Source organism: Delphinapterus leucas, chromosome 6 (assembly GCF_059928025.1).
Source record: "Delphinapterus leucas isolate spDelLeu-1000000601 "Yukka" chromosome 6, BTC_Dleu_Yukka2, whole genome shotgun sequence".
Classification (NCBI taxonomy): Eukaryota; Metazoa; Chordata; class Mammalia; order Artiodactyla; family Monodontidae; genus Delphinapterus; species Delphinapterus leucas.
Genome location: NC_143134.1, coordinates 42,232,066 through 42,258,473, shown reverse-complemented (window position 1 = coordinate 42,258,473; position 26,408 = coordinate 42,232,066). Strand labels below are relative to the sequence as shown.

The 26,408-nt window shown below is 43.6% G+C and overlaps 1 protein-coding gene and 1 pseudogene across 1 annotated transcript in view; both read right to left on the bottom strand.

Annotated features, from left to right (window-relative positions):
- Positions 1-25,930, bottom strand: part of SLC28A3 (solute carrier family 28 member 3) — a 57,497-nt gene extending 31,567 nt beyond the window's left edge. Inside the window, exon 1 of the mRNA XM_022558958.3 lies at positions 25,782-25,930. Within this exon, the coding sequence (XP_022414666.1) occupies positions 25,782-25,859 (78 nt within the window). The 5' untranslated portion in view covers positions 25,860-25,930. The remainder of the gene's footprint in view (positions 1-25,781) is intronic.
- LOC149748919 (signal recognition particle 9 kDa protein pseudogene) lies at positions 6,941-9,199 on the bottom strand (annotated as a pseudogene).
- Positions 25,931-26,408: the final 478 nt, after the last annotated feature.

Below are 26,408 nucleotides of genomic sequence, written 5' to 3'. Positions count from 1 at the left end.
ATTTAAATCTCTGGCTGGCCCCACAGATCTAGGGAAAAAAATGCAATTCCAACTTGTATTACGTGTTCCATTTACTGAAACACAAGAGTGTATAAATGTGAATAAAGTCTAACTTCCGGCACACATATGATTTATGCATAAAAGTTTTGTGGCCAAACAGCTTTATTGTGTTACAAGTGCTCATACCTTACTTTAGCCCAGTTCCTTGCACATAGCAGATACTAACGATTGTTTGTTGAATTAGTGAACCAAGGTGACTTTAACGTTGCATTATCTAGTGCAGTGTAGTACCTCTGGATACTTGGTATCAAAATATAGTGGTATGGGGTTTCCCTGGTGGTGCAGTGGTTAAGAATCTGCCTGCCAATGCAGGGGGTACGGGTTCGAGCCCTGGTCCAGGGAAGATCCCACGTGCCACGGAGCAGCTAAGCCCGTGCGCCACAACTACTGAGCCTGCACTCTAGAGCCCGCGAGCCACAACTACTGAAGCCCATGGGCCTAGAGCCCATGCTCCGCAACAAGAGAAGCTACCGCAATGAGAAGCCCATGCATGGAAACGAAGAGTAGCCCCCGCTCGCCGCAACTAGAGAAAGCCCGTGCGCAGCAATGAAGACCCAACGCAGCCAAAAATAAATAAGTAAATAAATAAATTTTAAAAAACCCCAAAAAACAAAATAAAGAGGTATGTGGGGGACAATACATATAGTGTGGAAAGATGACAAAGTGTTGCTAATTGCTGAAGCTGGCTGATGGGCACTTAGGGACTCCCTTTACTATTCCTACTTTCATGGGTGCTGAAAATTTGCTTAATAAAAAGTTAAAAATAAAACCCAGCAAGAGTTGGTGGAAAAACAGGACACAGGTAACAGAGGGGGCTTGGTCCTTTAGGTCCCTAATTACACGTGACCCTGGGCAGGTCATATCTTCCTACCCCTCCGTCCACCCATCTAGACAACATACTTTCGACTTGTTCTCATGGTCCCTTCCAGAATCCTGACATTTTCTGGTTCCAAGAGCTTCAGCTTCTTGGTGCTGATTATTCCTGCCACCTGGTGGCAGAATCTGAGACTTCCTTGTGGAACAAGAGGGTGGAGCTGTCCTTTTTAAAGTTAATGAAAGAGGAAGGGGGGGGAGGGTTGGCGTGGGGGTGGGCATAAGCGGCAACAAGAGCACCTATGGATGTATTTGTAACATTAATGGGATTGTTTTACCTCTGTTAGATTACATGCTTTGGCTTTTCTTTTTTGATTTATTTTATTTATTTTTATTTTTGGCTGCATTGTGTCTTCGTTGCGGTGCGTTGGGTCTTCGTTGTGGTGCGCGGGTTTCTCATTGCGGTGGCTTCTCTTGTTGCGGAGCACGGGCTCTAGGCGCGCGGGCTTCAGTAGTTGCGGCACACGGGCTTCAGTAGTTGTGGCTCGGGGGCTCTAGAGCGCAGGATCAGTAGTTGTGGCACACGGGATTAGTTGCTCTGTGGCATGTGGGATCTTCCTGGACCAGGGCTCGAACCCATGTCCCTTGCATTGGCAGGTGGGTTCTTAACTACTGTGCCACCAGGGAAGCCCCCATGCTTGGGCTTTTTAGTGTTTTCAGAAGAACAATATCTCCCGGCTGAGGATTTCCAATAGAAACAATTGGGGTGTTTGTGGGTGTTAATTGGTGCCTGAAAAATGACCCTTAAAACACCTATATCTCTGCTTCTTTTTAAACTGGGGTCGTGGGAGCTATATAACAGGTGGCCCATAATTACTTCTTAGCTCATTGTTTCTTTCCATCTATTTAGCAATTCAGGTTAATAGATAACTTAGTACACCAGACTCCTATAACCATGACTGTATTCTGAGGGCACGCCTGTCCACCGAATGGGTAACAACATTGTGGGTGTCGTGTATGAATATTTCTAAGCAATTTACAGCACACCACTTTTAATTTCTCTACTTAGTGTTAGTGGCTGAGTGTCCTAAGGGTATGATCTTGCACTGGGCTCCCTCTGGAGGCAGATCCTTGAGCCAGGAGTACACGGTGCCTGGGTTTTTTTCCCTACCTGTCTTTTTTTAAAAATAAATTTATTTATTTATGTGTTTATTTCTGGCTGTGTTGGGTCTTCGTTGCTGGGTGTGGGCTTTCTCTGGTTGCGGCGAGTGGGGGCTACTCTTCGTTGCGGTGCATGGGCTTCTCATTGTGGTGGCTTCTCTTGTCACGGAACAGGGTCTCTAAGTGCGTGGGTTTCCGTAGTTGTGGGTCGTGGGCTCTAGAGCACGGGCTCAGTTGTTGTGGCGCATGGGCTTAGTTGTTCGGCGGCATGTGGGATCTTCCCGGACCGGGGCTTGAACCCGTGTCCCCTTCACTGGCAGGTGGATTCTTAACCACTGCGCCACCAGGGAAGCCCCCTACCTGTCTTTCTGATCTTGCATTTCCATGCTGTTCGAGCAACTATAGATCTACAGTGGCTGTTCCAGGGGGTACAGGTGGACAGAGGCCTTTTTAATTAATTTCTTCCTTTCATTCAGTTTCTAAACCATATAACTTCTAGAACATAGAAGTTCTGAAAACTGAAATCACCCTCCCCCGCCATCTATTTGTGGAGGGGGTCCCCTTCTACAGAATTTTAGCTGAACACATCGCCACCCAGAATGAAGGCTATGATTCTAGGCTTCCCTTTTAACTAGGTTCTGGCCAATGAAATGTAAATAGAAGTGGAGCCCTGAGTGGGGCAGCTTGGGGTCGCTCCTTAAGAGATGGCTGGCAGGTCCTCTTTGTCCCTTCTATCTTCTTGTCTGTCCTGCTGCCTGGTGTGTGGATGGTTCAGGCTGGGACATGAACACCCGGGCCCCATCCTGGTGATGTCAAAATGGTGACCCGGGGGGCGGGGGGTTTGAGCCCCTGAAAACCTTGAGCTGTGCTACCACCTCCTGACTTACCTGCAGGAAACAAACTTCTCCCTTATTACTTTTGGTTTTCGCTTTTATGTGCACCTAAACTTACATAATATTTAGTAGGTACAAGACACATCATGAAACCCTTTGCAATGTTTTGTATCAGTATTTGATCCCGAACTTCCCTGGTCGCGCAGTGGTTAAGAATCCGCCTGCCAATACAGGGGACACAGGTTCGATCCCTGGTCTGGGAAGATCCCACATGCCGTGGAGCAACTAAGCCTGTGCGCCACAACTACTGAGCCCGCCCACCCTAGACTCTGTGTGCTGCAGCTACTGAAGCCCACGTGCTCTAGGGCCCGAGTGCTGCAACTACTGAAGCCCGCGAGCCTAGAGCCCGTGCTCCGCAACAAGAGAAGCCACCGCAATGAGAAGCCCACACACCACAATGAAGAGTAGCCCCTGCTCGCTGCAACTAGAGAAAGCCCGCGTGCAGCAATGAAGACCCCTCACAGCCAAAAAAAAAAAAAGAAAAAAGAAAAAAAGAAGTCTGATCCTAAGAGTCCTGTGAGGTGGGTACCAGGATCCCTCTTTTTATAGATGAGGAAACTAAGGCAAAGAGAAGATTACTTGACTCAGGTTGCACAACCAGAAGTAGATGAGATGGAATCTGAACTCACACTGTCCAACTGCAGGCCATATTGTACTCATAGAGTTTGGCCCTTGGGCCAAGACCCTTTGGCCTTGGGAATGTCTAAAGACATAGTAGTGTACCTACAGATTGAATTCCCTTTCAATTAAGAAAGCCTGATTTGGACTCTAGACAAGCGTAGAAATGACAGAGGTGTTGAAGATTCCAGAAAGGCTTGTGGCGACTTTTAAACTCTATTTAGGTTCTGGTGGTCATTTCTCATGCCAGCACGGTGGCCTTCTGACCCCGTAGACTGGCTCTAAGTCAACTGTGCCCTTTAAATAACACGAATGGACACTCCTGCATTTGTGGGCTGGTCATGTCTCCATGAGTTTGACATTCTTTCTTCTTCTAACTGTGCCTGCTCCACTCACTTGGCCTCTCCCTCCCATTGTGGCCCTGATTGAACAATGTGGCTTCCATTTCTCGGCTGCGGTTTCTCTGCCGAGACTCAGCATCACTGTGCCAGGGGGGCCTTTCTTTCCACCTTCCTTATAGAAGCTGCTCTGGCCCCGTGTGTTCTGACTGGGTGACTGACCTTGCTGAGGGGGCACAGCTGGGCTTTGAGACCTGGGGCAAGGACGGAAACCTTCACCCAAGTAGACTTTGATCCTAACCTTTGGCTGCACGTGGATCATATAGGTTTATGAAAGATGGGCATTTCCCAGCTGGCAAAGGGATGTTGACAAGGATCCCGGGAAGTCGCTGTGAAGTTCTTTAATTTGTTCTAGGGCTTAGCATTACCTGGCGAGTTCTAGGGGGATAATATACCTTGGGTGGAGGGCTTTATACTGCCAGCATAGATTAGATTGGTGATAAAAGTTGTTTATTTAATTTTCTACATATGTATGTGTGTGTGTATCTATTTTCACATCTTTATACACCTTTAATGCAAACTTTCTGGAAGTGTCATCCATGCTATGCAGCCCAGGCCCGAGGGGTAGAAACTGGTTTTTAGCCATGCAGGCTAGTTGTGTTTTATCAACAGGTTGCCACAAAGGCCCACAGTAAAACCAGATAGTGGACAAAGTAGACTAAGGGTCACCACTTTCCTTGCCTTGATTTATCTCTGTGTTTCCATACCAGCTCCTGAGAGCTGAAGGACACTTGCCTGATCTATCTCTGTGTTTGTTTCAAAAGTACCTGGTGTTTGGCAGAGGTGCTTTGCAGCTGTCCTGTGAGAGATACATGCTTTGAGAGATATGCAGTGGTCAACCCCCCAGAGCTGGCTCTGACTTGACCACAGGAAGGTGCCTGCACGGATAAAACCTGGAGGTATCAAGAGTTACCTTTGCTCCATTACCGTGCTAAGATCTCCGCCGGAAGGCGGGATTTGTACTCTGCTAGGCACAATTCGTGCCGTGTGCAAAGGAGTGTGGAAGACTGCGCATGCCCCAGCTGCCCTTGGACATCTCCATCCTTTCCTAGAGCCTGATGACCTGTCTGCCTCCTAACCCTTGGAATTCCCTTACTCACTCCCTCCAGGGAGAAGGTGCCTTTAGAGCATGAGTTCCCCTTCTCCATTCTCTGGCTATAGAATAAAAGCCCATCTGGCTTGCACCAAACTCAGTTTCATTATTGGCAGCATGAGCCCAGGTGGGAAAGAACTCCCTCACTGAGCCAAGGGGGCTTTGGTTTGGCTACCCCAAGACGGAGGCCTTGTGTTTAATTCAGTAACAGAAGCAATCAATGTGGTGCATTCTGAGACCAAGGCAGGCCTTAAATGTTGCCATGGATGTCAAAGTCCCAAGGCCAGCAACAAAACTGGGAATGTGATGTCATTTGGACTTGGGACTGTGTAAATCTGTATTTTACCCCCTGGACTCTAAGCTGAGAAGGCAGATACTTTGTTCTCTGTTCTCTCCTGAATACTGTGTGCTCAGCACAGTGCCAGGCATAGAAGTGCTCAATGACTGTTTCTGAATGAATGGAGAAAGGGCTCTCAAACTTAAAATAACAGATAAAGCTGTGTCTCTACAAGTGGTACAGGACTAGCACAGAACTACTTTCTCTATTTCTTTATGAAGGTTATCTTATGTTTTAATATTCTAAGCCTTAAATGTCTAAGTGAAGGTGTTAGTAATACATCTCCAGTTTCAGTTGCTTTTCTGAGCTTCTTCAAGTGATCTAACCTTTCTGTATCCATTTCTCTGAACATGGAATGGAACTAGACTAGGACAACAGCCTCAAACAATAACTTAAAATTCCAAAATGCGATATAAAGAGATCACAGGCAGTGACTTAACATAAATCTTAGATAACTGCTTCTTGGAATATTGGTAAATTATCTATATGAATTGGTGCTGCATTATGATAAAAATCTTGGGTTCCGTGGTCATACCTGGGTTCAAATCCAGCCTTACTTTCTTTTTTGTTTTTTTTAATTTTATTTATTTATTTATTTTTGGCTGTGTTGGGTCTTCGTTTCTGTGTGTGGGCTTTCTCTAGCTGCGGCGAGCTGGGGCCACTCTTCATCGCGGTGCGCGGGCCTCTCACTGTCGCGGCCTCTCTTGTTGTGGAGTACAAGCTCCAGACGCGCAGGCTCAGTAGTTGTAGCTCATGGGCCTAGTTGCTCAGTGGCATGTGGGATCTTCCCAGACCAGGGCTCGAACCCATGTCCCCTGCATTGGCAGGCAGATTCTCAGCCACTGCGCCACCAGGGAAGCCCCAGCCTTACTTTCTTGAGGCCTCATACCCTATTACATGGGAACATAGCTTTCTTTACCTACCTAGCGGGGCTGTGTGATCAGTCTGGTGCCACACACAGTAAGTACTCATTGACTTTTAGGTTAATTTTATGGTTTAGTTTGCTACTTGCTTGCTTGCTCTGGGGCATTTAGTCAATTTGTCCTTTTTTTTTTTATTCATGTAATATTTTATTTACTGATCTCTCTGAAACATGCCAAAATTCATATGGCTAACGGAACTTTCCATGTTAAAACGTTGGTTAACACACAAATTCCTAACAAAAAAAATTTTAATGTAGGAATCAACATGTGAACATTATATTTAGGTGGTAAAATTCAAGTTATAAATATAAGATAAATATCAAATAATATCATATTTTTGGTTTAATGGAGAACAGTTGTGACAGTCATGCTTAACACCTTGATTAAGTAATGAGAGAAATGGGTTGGGGTGTCGTAGAGGTATGCAAAAATTTAACAGTTCAAATAATCCTTAGCCCTTCTGAGAAAATATAGATGGCAAATATGTGGCATATATTTCTGTAATATGGTTGTTTCAATCCATTAGTGAGCATTCTGTTCATGCATTTAAAGTATGGCAGATGTTTCTGAGCACTGAAAATTAGATTCAGAGTAAGTCTTTGCTCAACAAGTTAATGATATGATGAATCCCTTATATTTAAAAATAGAGTTTATGGAATCTAAAAAAAAAACGAATGGTTCTGAAGAACCTAGGGGCAGGACAGGAATAAAGATGCAGATGTAGTGGCATGGATATATATACACTACCAAATATAAAATAGATAGCTAGTGGGAAGCAGCCACATAGCACAGGGAGATCAGCTCGGTGCTTTGTGTCCACCTAGAGGGGTGGGATAGGGAGGGTGGGAGGGAGATGCAAGAGGGAGGAGATATAGGGATATATGTATATGTATAGCTGACTCACTTTGTTATACAGCAGAAACTAACACACCATTGTAAAGCAATTATACCCCAATAAAGATGTTAAAAAAAAAAACCCAGGGACTTCCCTGGTGGCGCAGTGGTTAAGAATCTGCCTGCCAATGCAGGGGACACAGGTTTGAGCCCTGGTCCTCGAAGATCCCACATGCCGTGGACCGACTAAGCCCACGCACCACAACTACTGAGCCTGAGCTCTAGAGCCCGCGAGCCACAACTATTGAGCCTGTGTGCCACAGCTACTGAAGCCCACGCGCCTAGAGCCCATGCTCCGCTACAAGAGAAGCAACCGCAATGAGAAGCCCCTGCAATGAGAAGCCCTTGCACGGCAACGAAGAATAGCCCCTGCTTGCTGCAACTAGAGAAAGCCTGCACGCAGCAACAAAGACCCAACGCAGCCAAAAATAAATAAATAAATTTATAAAAATAAAACAAAACAAAATATATAGTTTAAATTTGTAAAGTTTAAGGTAAAGCATACTTGTTTTCATAGTTATTTTTAGATATAGAGACTACACTACCATATATAATCAGCTATACTGCTGTGCACAGTTAATTCCAGTTAAGTATTTTGTATTTGCTGGTCATCAACAGCACAAAATTTATGCTCCAAAAGAAATATATCAATCCGGCAAAAAACGGTTACATTTAATTTTCTTTTAAAGACAGATTAACTAAATTTAAGGAAGAATTGGCTTTTCTTGATATCTCATTTTCAAATTACTGTTACAAACTTACCAGAGAGTAAGTTTTTATTTTGCCTAACATCAAACAATCTTCAAAAAGTTTCCAAGATAGAGGCATTCCTTGTTCCATTTCCAAAACTAAATAAAGGCTTTCTAACTGAAAGCATTTACATTCCTAGCCCTCTAAAGTAAACGTTAAAAAAATGATCTCTTGGCTTCTGAATAGCCCACTTAGTTACATAAAGTGTTTTCTGTCCCAACACTTTCTCAAATTCAAAAGATATTTACTTCCTAAGAACATGACAAACAGTCTTCATTTCAAAACATTCAGTCCGTTTCCATGGCAACACTGATGGGATTCCTTGGCCACCATAAGTCACATTAGTTGACTGTGGAATTTCTCAATCTTCCTTACATCTTGAGCTTGGTCTGTTCTATACACAAAACAAACTAAATCATCTGTTACTTTAATACCCAAACTCCCATCAGAATGCCTATATTTGAGAACCACACGTGCCTTCATAGGGTCTGCGAGGTAGAGTTTCTCCACTGCGTGACTGAATTCCTCCTGTGTCTGGTACTGCGGCATCATGGGCCCGCGGCAGAACAGGAGAGGGAGGCAAAGCTACGGACCAGAGGTGGTGTGACGCGGCCCACCTACTGCGGCAGGGGCCCAGCCGCTCAAAGTGGTGGCGCCTCTTCGCCACTTTGTCCTCTTGTTGAAAGTTGGCATGTAAAAGTCAACATCTGTTTTGTGAATCTAATCTCTTCAAATTGCAATCATTCCTCCCCCCTCTTAACTATCATCCATCTATCTATCTGTCTATCTATCTATTTTAAAACTCTACAAATGTCAAATATTTTAAGGCCAGTTCTATCTAAAATTTTCTTTCAAGTTGCATGAGCATTACCTTGGAACGGTTGCATTTTCAAAGGCAGTATTCCAGAAGCCTCTGATCTTTCTGACCCTCTTGGTTCAGGTAACCTCTGGCTCAAGTCTTGGGTTTACGTAATCCTTAATGTGAGGTGATGGGCACTGGCTAGACTGCTTCTCCGTGAGATGTGCCTGTTTTTCTTGCCAGGCTGTGTGGGTTCACAGACCGGGTGCCGAGGAAACCACCTGACCAGCCTGGGACTCGTTATCACACTGCCCTGGAACAATTCTCTGTCACCTCTGAATGCTCTGAACAGAGCTTTGAGTTGGCTGCAAGGAGTCAGGGCTACAGAACACTGACGACGTTCTCCCCTCGTGATCTTTGTGAGCCATAGGCAAAAGGAAGCTCTAAGGATAGAGACATAAGGAGAAGTGGAAAGAGTCAGAGTTCTGTACCTGAAGGAGAAAAATTAGAGGAAGGTTTCTATTTATTGGATTTAGAAAAAACTACATTTAAACATGCAAGTATTCATGGAATATGACTTCTGTAAGCTTTCTTGAAGAAACACCTTGAGGAAGAACCAGCGAAACAAATGATAAATGGAGAAATTTTGGCAAAAGAAGTGATAGCATGTTTTGAATCTTTTTAATGAATCGAAATCCAAAACAACTCCAGGGAGTAAGTTTCCAGAACAAATTATAAACATTACAACCTCTGATAATGTAGAAAAGATTATCAGAGCACCACTTGAAGGAGAAGGAAACAAAAATTTTGATGGTAGGATAAATATGCCAGTTTCCTCAACTTTTAATTTCTGGGAGCTGGAAGAGATTATAAGTAGCAGTGTTTAAGATAGAAAGGTAAACACTAAAAGATATATAGTCAGTTAAAATTAAGTGATGGAAGAGAAGGAAATAAAAGAATGGAAAGTAGAAAATATAGAAATTTTGTGATTACTCACAATCTTAAGTTGGTTATAAAAGGAGCCACTAAAACAAACAAACAAACAAACAAAATATGTCTTCAGAAGAAACCAAACAAAAATAAACCAAACCAATGAAAAGTTTTTTTTAAAAAATCACATCAAATATAATGAGAGACGCTAAGGGCAAGCAAATCTATTTGATTGAGTCAGATGGAATAACAGAACACAACCATATACTGAAAATGACTCAGAAAGGTAAAACACGCAGTGGTCATCATCTTAATCAATCAAGGCTGAAGAGAGGACAAAAAATTCCATTACCACGTCCAAAAAGAAGCCAGTGCTCGGGGTCCAATCTCACTCTCTGAAGGATGGCTATCTATGTACAAGTGGCATAGATTAACAACGGAAACTGGGAGAAAAATCTAGAGACACATTTAGAAAGAGGTTGAGAGAACTCTTTCAGTCTATGACAAATCAAGTGGGAGAGTAAGGATAAAGGAAAACCAAAATGACAACAAAAAATAGGAATCTAATTGACAGCTCTTGGACTCCAATAAAAAATATAATATTATGGCCAAGACTTCTAGTTGTCCCCAACATCTATTCTTCCCCATTTCCTTTAGAAATACAGCTCTGAATTTTAGCAGGGCCTACGGTTTCCCAGAAAAAGGCATATTTCCTAAACTCCCAGTGGTTATGATGAAGTTCTGCCACTGTGATGGAAGCTATGTGCAACTTCTGGGAACTGTCCTAAAGCAGGGCAGTTGGTGGAGCTGATGCACCCGTTTCAGAGTGTTTTAAAATACATAAAATTAAATATATAGGATTAAAAGGAAGCCAATTATATTGAAATACAATTATTAAAATATTAAAATTAATTTGTGATAGAATAACATATATGCATCTTTATTAACACTTTAAAAAACAAGGAAAAAAAACCCCAGCAAGGTCCAGTGGCAAGTTCCAATAACCACTTTAATTTCAATGCCATGGATGTAAATTATGCAATAGATACGAATTCTTTTTTCTACTTGTACTTAGTAGCTCAATGTAGTGAGGGCCCTTTAGCATCTGTCACATACATTTCAAACATGGAGTTCAATCTCCTCTTGGTCTGTGGAGTAGAATGTGCCCCTTTCTCCTCAGGCTCATGGGAAAGGTTTCCCTGCCCACTCCCCACCTGATGTATCTCTTATTTTTGAAGCCACCATAAATGGATACATCTGAGAGAATATGGACCTTTTTTTTTTCTTATTTGTCGTTGGAGGTCCTGGTTTTACTTCTGGTTCTGTCCATATTATCATCCTGTAAATCTACTAGTCAGATAAGTCAAAAAATGCCCAAGAATAAAGGACTTAGCATCTGGTTCATATAGATTCTTGAAGTAAAGAGAAAATGAATGATGGTTAAGCTTCCTGCTTAATTGTCCGAGGCTGATGTCATACGATTTTTCTAAAAGAGGTTGTATTTTTCTATCAGAAATGATCAGAGTCCTGGGTTATATTTAAAAGATGAAATGCAGATTAGCTTCCAATGTAATTCTGGTGCCAGACCAGACAAGCTCAGGTAGGCTGGAGATTGGTTGCTGCATGCAATGTCCACTTGTTTGGGCCATTCCACTAATGCGGCAAGATAGAGGTGCCATGAAGGCCAACCCTCAGCCCCACTCCTGATTCTGGTAGTCTGGAAGCAGGAACCTGGTAAAAACCATTAACATGACCTCATTTTTATATACTCTGATCACTGGCCAAATTTGGGACAAATTGAGTACCAAAAAGTAAAAAATGTGAATAATAACTGCAACTTATGTCAATAAATACGACGGAATGATGGATGGATAGAGGGCAGCATAGATGAAGAAATCTGTGATAAAGGATAGTAAAATGTAACTTGTAGAATGTGGGTGATGTTCACTATGAAATTCTTTCAACTTTTCTGTTTGTTTGAAAAATTTCATAAAAAGTGTTGGAAGAAACAAATAATGTTGGTAATTGATTATAAAACATTGAATAAAAGGGAACGTTAGTCTACAACGATACTCAAAAAAGAGAGAAAGACAAAAAAAGGGAAGTTCATTCTTTTCAAAACAATGTGGGGTAAGGAATACTGAAGAAATGAAAGTTACCATTTTGCAACTCCTGAACTACTAATTGATCCAGGAAAGGGTCATCAATGGATGCAAAAACCATGCGGTGAAATGTGCTGGGGAACTGGATATTCACACAGCCTGAAGAATCACTGCTCAGATCACTTACTAATTAGAAAGAGAGAAATGTAACTTTATAATGGGATGGTCGACCTGTCACCACACTAACCAACTCATCACCAACAGTGGAGTTAAATTTCTCCAAAAACACATATGTATACGTTTTCCTTTTTTCACATGTGGTTTCCAGATCCTGGAACTAGCTAAAAGTCGTATAAATGTAGAATTGTACACTCCGAGACATCACTGCCCTTCTCCTGCTGGGTTGTCTTTCACTCTTATCTTAGTTTTTCATATTTGTACTTGATAATGTGTGATTATTTCAGCCTGGTTCCAATTTCCTGTTATTGTTTTTTTTGCTTTTCTTTGACTTAGGCTGTTGTTTGAATACTTGAAGACCCTCCCACAAGAACTTCTACTATACATTTGAGAGGGAGAGGCCTCAAGACACGCATGGAGAAGCTAATCCTAACAGCAATAATATGACAACATCTGGACTTCTTACACAGTGCTCTGTGCTTTCCCGTGCACTGCCTTACTCAACCCTCTTTTCCCTTGATCTTCTAATAGTTGCATCTTTATCAATTTTTTAATATGTGAAGCCAAGAATTCTTCTCCCATTAAAAACCAGTTTTCTGGGCTTCCCTGGTGGCGCAGTGGTTGAGAATCCGCCTGCCAGTGCAGGGGATACCGGTTCGATCCCTGGTCCGGGAAGATCCTGCATGCCGTGGAACAGCTAAGCCCGTGTGCCACAACTACAGAGCCTGCGCTCTAGAGCCCGAGAGCCACAACCACTGAGCCCTCATGCCACAACTACTGAAGGCTGCGCATCTAAAGCCCGTGCTCTGCAACAAGAGAAGCCACCGCAATGAGAAGCCGGTGAACCGCAATGAAGAGTAGCACCCGCTCACCGCAACCAAAGAAAAGCCCGCACGCAGCAACAAAGACCCAACACAGCCAGAAACAATAAATAAATAAAATTTAAAAAACCAAAAAAACCCCACCAGTTTTCTATCTGCACTTACTGGTTGCTACTGTCTGAATGTTTGTGTCGCCTCAAAATTCATTATGTTGGGGCTTCCCTAGTGGCGCAGCGGTTGAGAGTCCGCCTGCCGATGCAGGGGACACGGGTTCGTGCCCCGGTCCGGGAAGATCCCACATGCCACGGAAAGGCTGGGCCTGTGAGCCATGGCCGCTGAGCCTGCGTGTCCGGAGCCTGTGCTCCGCAACGGGAGAGGCCACAACAGTGAGAGGCCCGCGTACCACACACACACACACACAAAATCATTATGTTGAAACTCTAACCCCCAAAAATGATGGTATTAGGAAGAAGGGCCTTTGAGAGTTGCTTAAGTCTTGAGGGTGGAACACTCATGAACGGGAATAATTAGTGCCCTTATAAAAGTTAGCCCACAGAGATACCGAGCCTCTTCTACCATGTGAGGACATGGTAATTTCAAAGGTGCTGGCTCTAGACCAGGAAGAGGGCTCACACTAGAACACTGACCATGCTAACACCTTGATCTTAGACTTCCAGTCTCCAGAAATAAATTTCTGTTGTCTTTAAGCTACTGAGTCTGTAGTATTTTGTTATAGCAGCCTGATCAGACAAGACACTGGTTCCATTTTTTGCCTCATATTCACTCTTGAACCCATGCCAAAATGGCTTTCATTCTTACCACACTATGGAAATCACCCTTGCTAAAGTAATCAATGGTTTCCATTTCCCTAAGTCCAGTTTTCATCATATATAGTGGACCATTTACTCCTTAAAATATTCTTGTCCCTGACTTCTGTGATCACATTTTGCTAGTTCTTTCCTACCATCTGTACTTCTCCTTCTCCTGTACCGTATAAGCCTTTTCACTCAACCCTTAATGTTACATATAGTTCCTTGGGGCTCCATCCCAAGCATTCTCATTCATTCCTTTAATAAAACTTACTGTGCACCTACTATGGCATAGACACTGTATTAGTTACAAGGCATTGCATTACAGTCCCTGTTCTCACGGAGTTTAGAGGAAAAGCTGTCAATCATAAATTATTTAATTGATCATTAATTATAGTCGGTATAAGGACTATTAAAAAGTTCAAGGTACTACTTCTACGGGTTAACTGGAATAAACTTGGCTGTGTCTGACATTCCAAAGATGCAACCCATTTAGTCACAGGGGAACCGGAGGTGCTCTTATAAGGAAAACATCTTCCTACAGTTGAGAAAAAAATTAATAAACAAGGATAAAATCCCTTTGAATTTCTCGTCGAAATTAAGATTCTTCTTACTCTCATTTCCTTCTCTGATTTGTTTTAGTAGGCAAATCTCCAGTCTGTCTGAAGGGATCAAAATTCAGATGGTGAGGGCTTCCCTGGTGGCGCAGTGGTTGAGAGTCCGCCTGCTGATGCAGGGGACACAGGTTCGTGCCCCGGTCCGGGAAGATCCCACATGCCGCGGAGCGGCTGGGCCCGTGAGCCATGGGTGCTGAGCCTGCGCGTCCGGAGCCTGTGCTCCGCAGCAGGAGGGGCCCCGGCAGTGAGAGACCCGCGTGCCGCAAAAAAAAGAAAAAAAAAAGAAAAAAAAATTCAGATGGTGAGGTGACTGTAGATTGTGTTTTGTTTATAAAAATGCTTTCACCATAGGCCACAAGGCTGGTGGTGGTCTTCTTTCTGTAGGCCTCCTGTCAGCCAAAGATCAAAAGATTAAGAAATTTACGCTGTCTAATATTTATAATATACAAAAGCTATGAAGGATGTAATAACACTTGTCTGTGAAGCAATTTAGTCAGATTAGTCACTGAAAGACTTATTTCTAATATTTAAATTTATTTCTTAATTTTATTTCTAAAATTAAGAGCAGAAGACATGGCTTCAGCTTTTATTAAAGTCTATTATTGGAGTACTACAGAATAAGAAGGAAGAAAAGGGAAATAGGGAAGGAGAGATACAGGTGGTGTCAAAAGACATCAGATATCATTAATGACACCTTCATCTTGTAACTTCATCTTGTATTATCTTGAATAGCCCCTAAGCTATTCAAAATCCTGCTTTGCGTTTGCAACCATTGGTTTATACAGTGGGTATTACAACTTGGGACCTTCCTGCAAGTTCAGTGAAATCGACTCCAAGTCTACTTTTGGTTCCTGCTTCAGCCACTCTCCAGCCCTCTTTATGTAAAGGAGAGTTTTAGGGAATCCCCTGGTGTTCCAGGACTCTGAGCTTCCACTGCAGGGGGCCCAGGTTCGATCCCTGGTCCGGGAACTAAGATCCCTCAAGCCATGAGTTGTGGGAGTGGGGAAGAAAGGTATGTTTTATGCCAAAGCCTGAATCACCTGCAGGATAAAGCCTGAGTCAGTAGTGCCTATCTGATTCTTATTTTATTGTGGGGCGTTACGGTCATTTATTTCTAAGTATTATCCTTACTTAGAACTGGAGTATTTTATACAAGTCAGTTGCACATCGTTATGTCATAGGCATTTGAATTTGCTCACAGTTGGAAAAAATTTACTTTTTGGTGATTTCTAAAGTCACCTTAGCCATCAAGCACTTCTTTCCAGGGAGTACTAATTAAGTAATTAAGTGCTAGAAACACATCAAATAAACTTAACAGTGTATAAAAATTTTAAAAGAAATTCATTTGATTAAATAGAACATGAATCAAAATGAACCAGAATATCTGTAAATAACTTTCTACAGTGCTTTGAAGAGAGACAGGTGTTGAGGGCCGAGCTCTCCAGTGTGCTGGAGACCTCAGGGACATGAGGTTTTACGTTCAGTTGACATGGTAACAATTCAGATCTGCATGTTGGCATCTCTCACAGTTTTTCTATCAGTGGATTCCAGTATTTGCTATGAGAAGAGACAGACTTCACACCTGGAGTTGAAAATTTGGTTTGGCCTGCACCAAAACAGCCTCCCCACGTAAATGGTTTAAATAATAGTTGCTGATACTTGAGCACTTGCTAGGTACTAGTGCTTTACATTAATCTCCCAAAAGTCTTATGTTGCAGGGTGTTAGTACCTATTTTGGGATGAAGAAATAGGCATAGAGGTTAGGTCACTTGCCTAAATGGCGGACCTGGCAGCCTGGCTCTGAAGCCTCAACCCAAGGGGTTTTTTGCCCTCCTCGTAATGACTTAGTATGTAGCTTTCAGTCTCAGTGTCTGTGCCCTGCTGTCACCCTCACTTTCCCACCCACCCACCAACTGTCTGGCTTTTTTCAGGAGCTCACCCCTTTCCTCCCTCTCCCACTTCCTCCTTAACAAGAGGCCCCTTGCCATCTGCAGCCAAGGTCAGAACCACATACGCTATGGTCAGTACTTGGAGCACAGTACTTACTCCCACGTGTGCTTTTCTAAATTCTTCCTTTCCCACTTCTTTCTTCCCTCTTCCCTGACCTCAAGACCTCATGCTCTGCAGGGGAACAAGGAAGCGGCTGTGTGGGTCAACAGAAAGCCTCACATTTGCTGGCTCCTAGAAATATCTTCTCTTGACTTTATGCCCTGCCTTGCTGACTCCAACATAACCTGTGCCTAAACCTTTGCTCCCCAGCTGCTTCATCTGCCTGGGTCTGACCAGTCCTCAATTAAGCAATTAAGTAATTAAGCAATTACTTTGTTTCAAACCTCCCTGGCTGCACAAGTCAGACCAGTGCTCTCTAACCAACTTCCTCCTTGTAAGTGTTCCTGAACCGAAGGACTTGAGTGGATGAGAAACTCAGAATGCAGTAATGAGAATTAGAAAAATAAACATTCTTGGGGCTTCCCTGGTGGTGCAGTGGTTAAGACTCTGTGCTCCCAGTGCAGGGGGCCCGGGTTTGATCCCTGGTCCGGGAATTAGATCCTGCATGCATGCCGCAACTAAGATTTCGCATGCCACTACTAAGGAGCTTGCGAGCAGCAACTAAGGAGCTGGTGTGCTGCAACTAAGGAGCCCTTGAGCCGCAAGTAAGGAGCCCGCCTGCCGCAACTAAGACCTGATGCAACCAAATAAATAAATACTTTAAAAAAATTATTTAAAAGCTAGCAAACTTATAAAGTGATGTGACTGACAGGGTAAAATGATTGGTACATTTCCAAAGCTGAGCAGGTCAGCAAAATAAGGCAACTGGGTGGTCCAGAAGGGGAGCTGTTATGCCTCTCTTGGCCCCTTTTGGACTGTGACACTTTTTCATGGTGCAGAGAGCCTTGTCTCATATTAATGGGTAAATAATGAGGCAAAATGGGGTTGTCACTCTCCCAAAGTCCAATTCCAAGATAACTGCCATTATTTGACCTGTCTTGCAGTTCCTCAGAAAATCCCACTCACAAGGCATGTCTTTATTTAATCTGAGTTAGAGTTCACCCAGTGCTATTTTCCTGGGGGCAATGGTTTAAGGTAGGCGGCTGCCTGAGGTGGTGATAACAGTTGGAGAAAACAAGATAAACAAAAATTTAAAGGAAAAGCTGGGGAATGAGATATCCATAAGGGACTTTGAAACGCTCTGATATTCCTGGGAAATTAGAAGCCCAGGGACATGCCCGGAGTCATGTTCATGCTTGAGAAAGACCTGAGAAAAATCAAAGTTCTCATCTCTGGCTGATGTTGAAACTCAACAGAAGCAGGGAGTAAAGTAAAGATAGAACTGTAGCCAGCTTGCCGGAGCACTGAAGGCAATCTCCCCAGCAGGCACACAGAGCCCTCAGCAAAGCCTGGGAGATTTATTGGTTCCAGCCACTTGGGAATTTATATCAGATCCTTAAACTAACTGAGCAGAGACTTTAGTGGCCACACATGACAATAAATGCAGACTACATAAAAGTATTTCAGTTAATTCACTAAAGAAACAAATAGTAACAATAATGACAACAGCAACAAACAGCAACAACAATAAAGCCTGGAGAAACGGGGATGTATCTGTTTTCCAGAATTGCCACATTATTTTTTGTTTTTTTATTAAAGTATAGTTGATTTACAATGTTTTGTTAGTTTCAGGTGTACAGCAAAGTGATTCAGTTCTATACATATATTCTTTTTCAGATTATTTTGTTATACGTAATTAAAATATATTGAATATAATTCCCCATGCTATACAGTAGGTCCTTATCGTTTATCTATTTTATATATAGTAGTCTGTATCTGTTAATCCCAAACTCCTAATTTATCCCTCCCTCCCCGCCCTTTTCCCCTTTGGTAACCATAAGTTTTTTGTTTTTTTTTTTTGACATCTTTATTGGCGTATAATTGCTTTACAATGGTGTGTTTGTTAGTTTCTGCTTTATAACAAAGTGAATCAGCTATACATATACATATGTTCCCTATCACTTTCTTCTTGCATCTCCCTCCCTCCCACCCTCCCTATCCCACCCCTCTAGGTGGACACAAGTCACCAAGCTGATCTTCCTGTGCTATGCGGCTGCTTCCCACTAGCTATCCATCTATTTTTTTTTTTAGCTATCTATTTTACATTTGGTCGTGTATATATGTCCATGCCACTCTCTCACTTTGTCCCAGCTTACCCTTCCTCCTCCCCATGTCCTCAAGTCCATTCTCTATGTCTGCCTTTTTATTCCTGTCCTGCCCCTAGGTTCTTCATAATCTTTTTTTTTTTTTTGGATTCCATATATATGTGTTAGCATACGGTATTTGTTTTTCTCTTTCTGACTTACTTCACTCTGTATGACAGTCTCTAGGTCCATCCACCTCACTACAAATAACTCAATTTCATTTCTTCATTAGTTTGTATTTTATGTCTGAGTCTATTTCTGTTTTGTAAATAAGTTCATTTGTATCGTTTGTTTTAGATTCCACATATAAGTGATATCATATATTTGTCTTTCTCTGTCTGATTTACTTCACTTAGGATGATAATCTCTAGGTCCATCTATGTTGCTGCAAATGGCATTATTTCCTTCTTTTTTGTGGCTGAGTAATATTCCATTGTATATATGTACCACATCATTTTTTACCATTCATCTGTTGATGGACATTTAGACTGCTTCCCTGTCTTGCTATTGTAAATAGTGCTGCTATGAACATAGAGGTACATGTATCTTTTTGAATTATACTTATGTCCAGATATACACCCAGGAGTGGGATTGCAGGGTCATATGGCAACTCTATTGTCATGTATTTTCTGTGTCTTAATTTACTTGTGGGGAAAAAAAAAGCATCTAGATAGCTCTAGCCAAGCTTGTCCTGAGCTACGTGAAAACATACTTAGTTATCTGAGTGTGATTCATGCTGATCTCCCTGATTAATGTGTTGAAGAAACAGCACTCTTCCAACCTCAGAACTTATATATTCAAAGAATCTGGGTTCAAAGTCTATGCCAACATTCCAGCACTTATATGACCTCCCAAATTTTGAGCTCCATTTAACAATCTCTCCAAACCTGACTGGCTCACCAGGTGAATCATGGAGTGAGCTGGCCTTCCTCCGTGTGTGTGTGTAGAGTAGAGGCACAATTCCAGTCTAGGGCTGTCTCAGGACATTCATAAGCGGGTCCTACCCAACCGATGTCAGAGCAAGGATGGGCCCTGTGCCTCTAACGGCCACTCATGGCAAGATCAGTGTTTACTCATGGGCAGGAGAACACTTGTGCTGGGATTCTAAGGGACATGCTTTAAGAAAGAGGTTCGTTCAAAAACTTGCCTGGGGGCTTCCCTGGTGGCGCAGTGGTTGAGAGTCCGCCTGCCGATGCAGGGGACACGGGTTCCTGGCCTGGTCTGGGAGGATCCCACGTGCCGCGGAGCGGCTGGGCCCGTGAGCCATGGCCGCTGAGCCTGCGCGTCCGGAGCCTGTGCTCCGCAACGGGAGAGGCCACAACAGAGAGAGGCCCGCGTACCGCAAAAAAAAAAAAAACTTGCCTGGATTTTCACCGTTAGAAGTTCTGAGTTTTATCCCACCTCTCCTGCTGTCAATTTCATCTCTTCCTTTTGTCTGGATCCTTTCCCCTTCTTTGAGTTTGAAAAAAATCTTTCAGTTGCCCTATTCTAAAAAAACTTACCCCAAAGATAGACTCTTGGAATTTGTGGTATTTGTCAAGTGAAGAAAAGATTCTTCTTTTTAAAGTGATGGTGAAATAATTGAATGTCCATGTAGAAACACAGAAAACTTGACTCTCATCTTACACTATACATAAAAATCAGTTTCAGAGGGACTAGAGGCCTCAATGTAGAAAGCAAGAACAAGTTTATAGAAAATATGAGAGGGTATCTTCATGATCTTGCAGGGTAGAAAGTGATTTCTTAAACAGGATATATAAAACAAACACCTGATAAATGGGGCCACAATATAATTAACTTTCGTTTATCAAAATGTTAAAGAGCGAAAGACAGCTTCAGAGTGATAGAAGACTTTCATTTTGAAAGAGAACTCTTTCGAATCAATAGGGAAAAGACAAAATCCAGTAGAGAAAATAGACAAGAGACTTGAGCAAGCATTTCATAAAGTAGGAATCTAATGGCCAATAACACAAGAAAATTAAAATCAAACCTCCCTAATATATGACTATACACCTACCAGAATCACTGAAATTAACAAACCCGATAAATGTTGTTGAGGCTATGAAGTAATAGGAACTCACACTCTGTGGATGGGAGTATAAACTGGTAAAACCACTTAGGAAACCAGTCTGGAATTATTATCAAAGTTGAAAGTGTATATGTATTCCCAATGACCTAGTAATTCCACTCCTACGTATAACCCCAAAATACAAGTGTTATTCACCAGGAGACACGTACAAGAATATTCATAGCTGCCTTTGTTATTTTGAAGTTCCCCAAAGCTCCAAACTTAACGAGGCAAAGTCCACTGACAGTAAAATAGATAAATTGTGTAGTATTGACAGAGAATACTGTGTATCAAGGAAATTGGATGAACTCTGGTTACACACAGTACTATGGCTGAATCTTAGAAATATAAAATATCTGGCAAAAGAAGCCAGATACAAAATGATTCATCTTACCTAATTCCATATAAATGTTCTAAAAGAAGCAAATAATTTTTTTGAGGTTTTCTACTTATATAAAGTTCAAAAACAGGTAAAGGCAGTGTTTAAGGATTCATAATTAGAAGTTAAGGCATAAGGCAAAACGGCGAAGTAGTTACCACAAAGTTGGGAACCTCGTTATGCCTGAGGGGGGGGCAGTTGAACAGAATGTGCAGGGCAGGGGTGTCCGAGCTGAGGGATGGCAATGTCCTATTTCTTGACCTGGGTCGCACTTTATAATATGTTGTGTATTTGGTTTTATGTGTTTTTCTGCATGTCATAATTTACAATGATAAGAAAAACCCTGCCTACAATTTCCATCTTGCCTCTCCCGAGCCTGTCCCTCTTCTCTCCTCTCCTCTCTGCCAGGGGAATGTCCTTTCTGTCCTCGTTTTCTCCAGTCTCTTAACTCCCACTTATAACACAGACTGTCCCGGCCCTCAGCCCCGGTCACCAGTAATATCCTAATTAGCAAATCAGATGAACGTGTCTCTTCCATACCGTGGAGGGGTCTTTGCTGTTCACCTTGTGGTTCTCTTTCCCCTCTGCTTCCCCAGACCTTCCCTCCTCTGGTTCTGTCCTCTCTCTCCCTCTGGCTTCTCTGTTTCATCCTCTGACTTCTCTGACTTTGCTGCTCCTGAAACACTGGCACTTCCCAGGTTTCCCTCCCAGTGGTCTCGTCCACACCCTGGCCACCTCTGTGCTAACAGCCCCCAAACGTACAATGTCCCCTTCCAGGCTCCAGGTGCAGGTGTGCCTAAAGCTTCCTGCTCCATTTATATCTGTATCTGGATGTTCAGCCTCATAATTTCAACCAGCAGCCTCAAAATGAAGTCATTCTTTTCCTTGCTCCAACCCGATTCCTAGATTTCCTATATACGTAAAGGGAATCACTTCCAAGTGGATATCTCAAGCTAGAAATGTGGACTTTAACCTGTCCTGGCACCAAGAGCTACTGTTACTATGTTCACACTGTGCTAGGCACTTGCTACGGTCTGAACGTTTGTGTCCACACACCACGCCCCCCGCCAAATTCCTGTTTTGAAAATGTCATGCCCCGCATGGTGTATTAGGAGGTGGGGCCTTTGGGAGGTGATTAGGTCATGAGGGAAGGGCCTTCATGAATGGGTTTAGTGCCTTTATATAAAAGACCCCAGAGGACTTCCCTGGTGGTCCCAGGGAAGTGGTTAGGACTCCATGGTTAGTCCCAGTGGTTAGGACTCCATGCTTTCACTGCTGAGGGCACGGGTTTAATTCCTGGTTGGGGAACTAAGATCCAAAGCTGTGCAGTGCGGCCAAACAAACAGACAAAAGCCCAGAGAGCTCCCTTGCATTTTTGGCCATGTGAGGACGGGGCCCTCACCAGACATAGAATTTGCTGACGCCATGATCTTGGACCTCCCAGCCTCCAGAACTGTGAAAAATATGTTTCTGTCTATAAGCCACCCAGTCCGAGATATTTTGTTACAGCAGCCTGAGTGAACTAAGACAGCATTTTTAAAAACATATATTACATGTATTTTTTGCATATATTACAGAGGAGGATGTGGAAATATTCGCAGACAGAGCAGCTCTGACTCCTCACCCTGACTTCTGCCCAATCCCACGCAGTGGCCTCTTAGGAGCACAAGTACTTTCCCCCTGCGTCAGTTTCCACCGCCTCTAACCTACTTCTGATCATCACACTAACCTCCTAACTGGTGTCCCAACCACACACAAATCTCTTTCCATTTTTTGTCCATCTTTAACAGGGCTAGTAGAGTCCTTTAATGATTTGATAGTGTAGATTTTTTTTTTTTTGACTGCTCTGCGTGGCTTGCGGGATCTTAGTTCCCCCACCAGGGATTGAACTTGGGCCCTGAGCAGTGAAAGTGTGGAGTCCTAACCACTGGACCTCCAGGGAATTCCCGAGAGTGTAGATGTTGATTGCTTTCTTCTCAAATGCCTAGGCCACGTGATCTGACGCCAGCCTGCCCCCTTTCCCTACTCCCCAGCCCCAGGTCCGCATCTTCTCTACCCCAAGCACACAGGCTGTTTCAGGCCCCTGGGCCTGGGTACAGACAGTTCTCTTTATTTGTGATGCTCTGCTGACACCCCTCCCTGTTCAACTGGGAAATCCCTGCCCACCGTTAAGCTCTAACTGATGTTCTCCGAACATCTGTGATGCAAGATTAGCATATTATTCCTTCTTGAACTCGTCTCCCTCTCTAGTAGTGGCCACATCCAGGGGGCAGTTAACAATCTTGCTGAGTAAATACATGTCTCTGGAAATTCTCGTTGAAGGAGAAGCACTGGACGAATAACCTGGTCAACGCTTGTTGGTGCTGGTGTGTGGTACTCTGCGGGGTTTGAGAGGCACTGCTCTGCACCCTGAGGCCTGGAGATGCTCTGCTGCGGGAGAAGAGTGTGAGGGATAGAAAACAGGGCGGCTTTCAGGGGCTCTGTGTCTTGCTCACTGACCATGGGCAGCCAGCTGCTGGCAACAGGCACCCTTCTCCACTGCAGATGCCTTTCTCTTGCTGCCATATTCACTTTGACCCTTTATCCCACTCCAACCCTTCCATTCTTTTGAATCAGAAAAGGCTCCCTGCTTTATGCTTTTTTCTCACTTATGATGGCGATCAGGATATGCCACTCCAAATATGCCACTTTGGCTTAAATATGCCATATTTAAGCAGATAGAGGAAGAGCCGAGAGCTCTTTCTGTGTCTGCCTTCAGTTCAAAATAATTCTTAGAAGATATCTCTTCTCTTCCTCTATCTGCTTAAAAACAGGGCATAATTTTCCCTCGTGCGAGTGTTGCCCTCTCCCATAACAGACAAAGAACAACCATAGTCACTGGAGACAGAAATGGCGAGGAGATACCTCATGGTCAAACCTTATCTTCCAGTAGTTACCTCCATATATTTCCTCATCACTTTCCCACAATTTATTTGCCCTAAGAGCCCAACCACTCTTTCCTTTGTCTAGTCACTTCTCCACAATTTATCTCCTTTTTTTTTTTTTTTTTTCCGGTACGCGGGCCTCTCACTGTTGTGGCCTCTCCCGTTGCGGAGCACAGGCTCCGGATGCACAGGCTCAGCAGCCATGGCTCACGGGCCCAGCCGCTCCGCGGCATGTGGGATCTTCCCAGACCGGGGCACGAACCCGTGTCCCCTGTATCGGCAGGCGGACTCTCAACCACTGCGCCACCAGGGAAGCCCTTATCTCCTTTTTAAAATAGTATATAAGCCTCTGAGTCTTACTGCTTCTTTGGGATGTTCCCTTCTTTCCTGTGAAGCCTTCTTTTCTGTCACTTTTATGTGTACAAAAGATTAAAAATATTAATAAATATTTTTATTAATATGCCTTTGCTCCTGTTTATCTGCCATTTGTCAGTTTAATTCACAGACCTTAGGAACTGAACATTAGAGGGTAGAGGGTAAGATTTTTCATCCCCTATACTTATAATCTATGAGATAAGCATGACTGTGACACATGCACAGATAACTAAACCGAAGATCAAGGAAGTTACAATAACTTGTGAGTAGAAGACTCAGGACTTGAGTCAACTTGAGTCAAAGCCCTTTTACCTTCCTTGTTCCTTTCTTTGTTAGTGCCTAAACATTTGTTTTGCCTGTTTATTGAAGCTGAAGCCCAAGAGATTGCTGACACCTGCTCATGTGAGCTTCCCATGTTGAGTGTCAGGTTAGGAAAAGAAGTATACTTGGCGGCTTCCCTGGTGGCGCAGTGGTTGAGAGTGCCTACCAATGCAGGGGACACGGGTTCGAGCCCTGGTCTGGGAAGATCCCACGTGCCGCGGAGCAACTAGGCCCGTGAGCCACAATTACTGAGCCTGCGCGTCTGGAGCCTGTGCTCCGCAGCAAGAGAGGCCGCGATAGTGAGAGGCCCATGCACCACGATGAAGAGTGGCCCCCGCTTCGCACAGAAACGAAGACCCAACACAGCAAAAATAGATAAATAAATAAATTTTTAAAAATATATATTTCATTCTAATTCGAGGCAAGGAAGTAAGCTACTTCAGTGCTTTAAAAAAAAAAAAAAAAGAAGTATACCTGGGTACAGCCCCGAAAAATTCCCATCCCAGACCCAGTCAGATAAAAGCCTGGTGATTTATGGTGACAGGACTTCTGTGGTACCTAGCCCTGGGCCAAGCAGTGTTAATCACTCAGTGAGTTTTGGATGATGACATGAGATGATTTGGGTACCTGCCCCCTGCAGCAGGGCAGGTACCCAGGCCACCATCTGACAGGGGCTCTGAGACCTGGTTTAAGAGAAAGGGACCCTGAGGTGCTAACTACATCCAGGATCTGGATTCTTCCCCATTCTTCCCCTCTCACCAGTTCTTTGGGAAAATGTCTGTAGGTAAATACTATATCTGTGGACTTCCCTGGTGGCGCAGTGGTTAAGAATCCGCCTGCCAACGCAGGGAACACGGGTTCAAGCCCTGGTCCGGGAAGATCCCACATGCCGCGGAGCAACTAAGCCCGTGCGCCACAACTACCGAGCCTGCGCTCTAGAGCCCGTGCCCTGCAACAAGAGAAGCCAATGTAAGGAGAAGCCCACGCACCTCAATGAAGACCCAACACAGCCAAAAATAAATAAATAAATACATAAAAAAACAAAACAAAACTATATCTGTGCCATATGAGCCCTAAACACAAGTAGGAGAGGACAATCTTGTCTTTAAGTGGCAGGGACCAAAACAGTTTCGGTTAAGAGACTTTTCAGGTTTGTCAACCTGAGAAGAACCCAAGAAGGAAAAATAATAGGCTTAAAGAGTGCCACTAAAAATCTTATTGCGTTCCAAGAAGCCCTCTGCTGTAGTTAAGAAACTTGCCAGAAAGGCAAGGAAAGAGCATTACTTCCATTTACTTGGTCTTAAACAAGAGGAAAGGTCTGCTCACCTGAAAGCCAGTGTTGCTGCAGCCCTCGGCTGTGAGTGCTGCCGTCCTCTGCAGCTCCAAAGAGTTTTTGCTGCTCATGGATTTGGCTGGGCTCCGAATTCTTTTCAGATGTTTGGGCTGGAGATCCCCTGTACCTGTGAAATAGAACACTGCCTCTGCTTAGGTCAGGGTGCCACCTGCTATTGTAGGAACCTGGACACTGCTTCAGTTTGGAAACTTTGACCAAAGTCTCCTGGTTGGGTTGAGGCAGGAGTGGCAAGGGGCGGGGTGGGCACTTCCAGATCAGGTCCACCCACCTCATTAATCCTTCTTCTTATCCTCATTCCCGCGGGCCCATTTACACTCCAGGAAGAAGACTCCTGCCGCTCAAAACAGAAAAGGACATTTTCTCTACAGTGTTGAGGGAAGGAATCTATTTCCTGTGCTGGTGCTGGGCACTGGGAGTGGTTGGTGGCAGGGAACATAAGTACTGGCTGCTACCAAGTGAGCGGAATTCTGCGCTCGGTCCCTGCTTGGGACATTATATATAGTGGTCTTGGTTTCTCTTCGGAACAAGGGAAAACTGAGGTGTCCCTGAACATCACCTCAGTTAACACCTCAGATTAACAAAAACTGACGGTTTGCCCA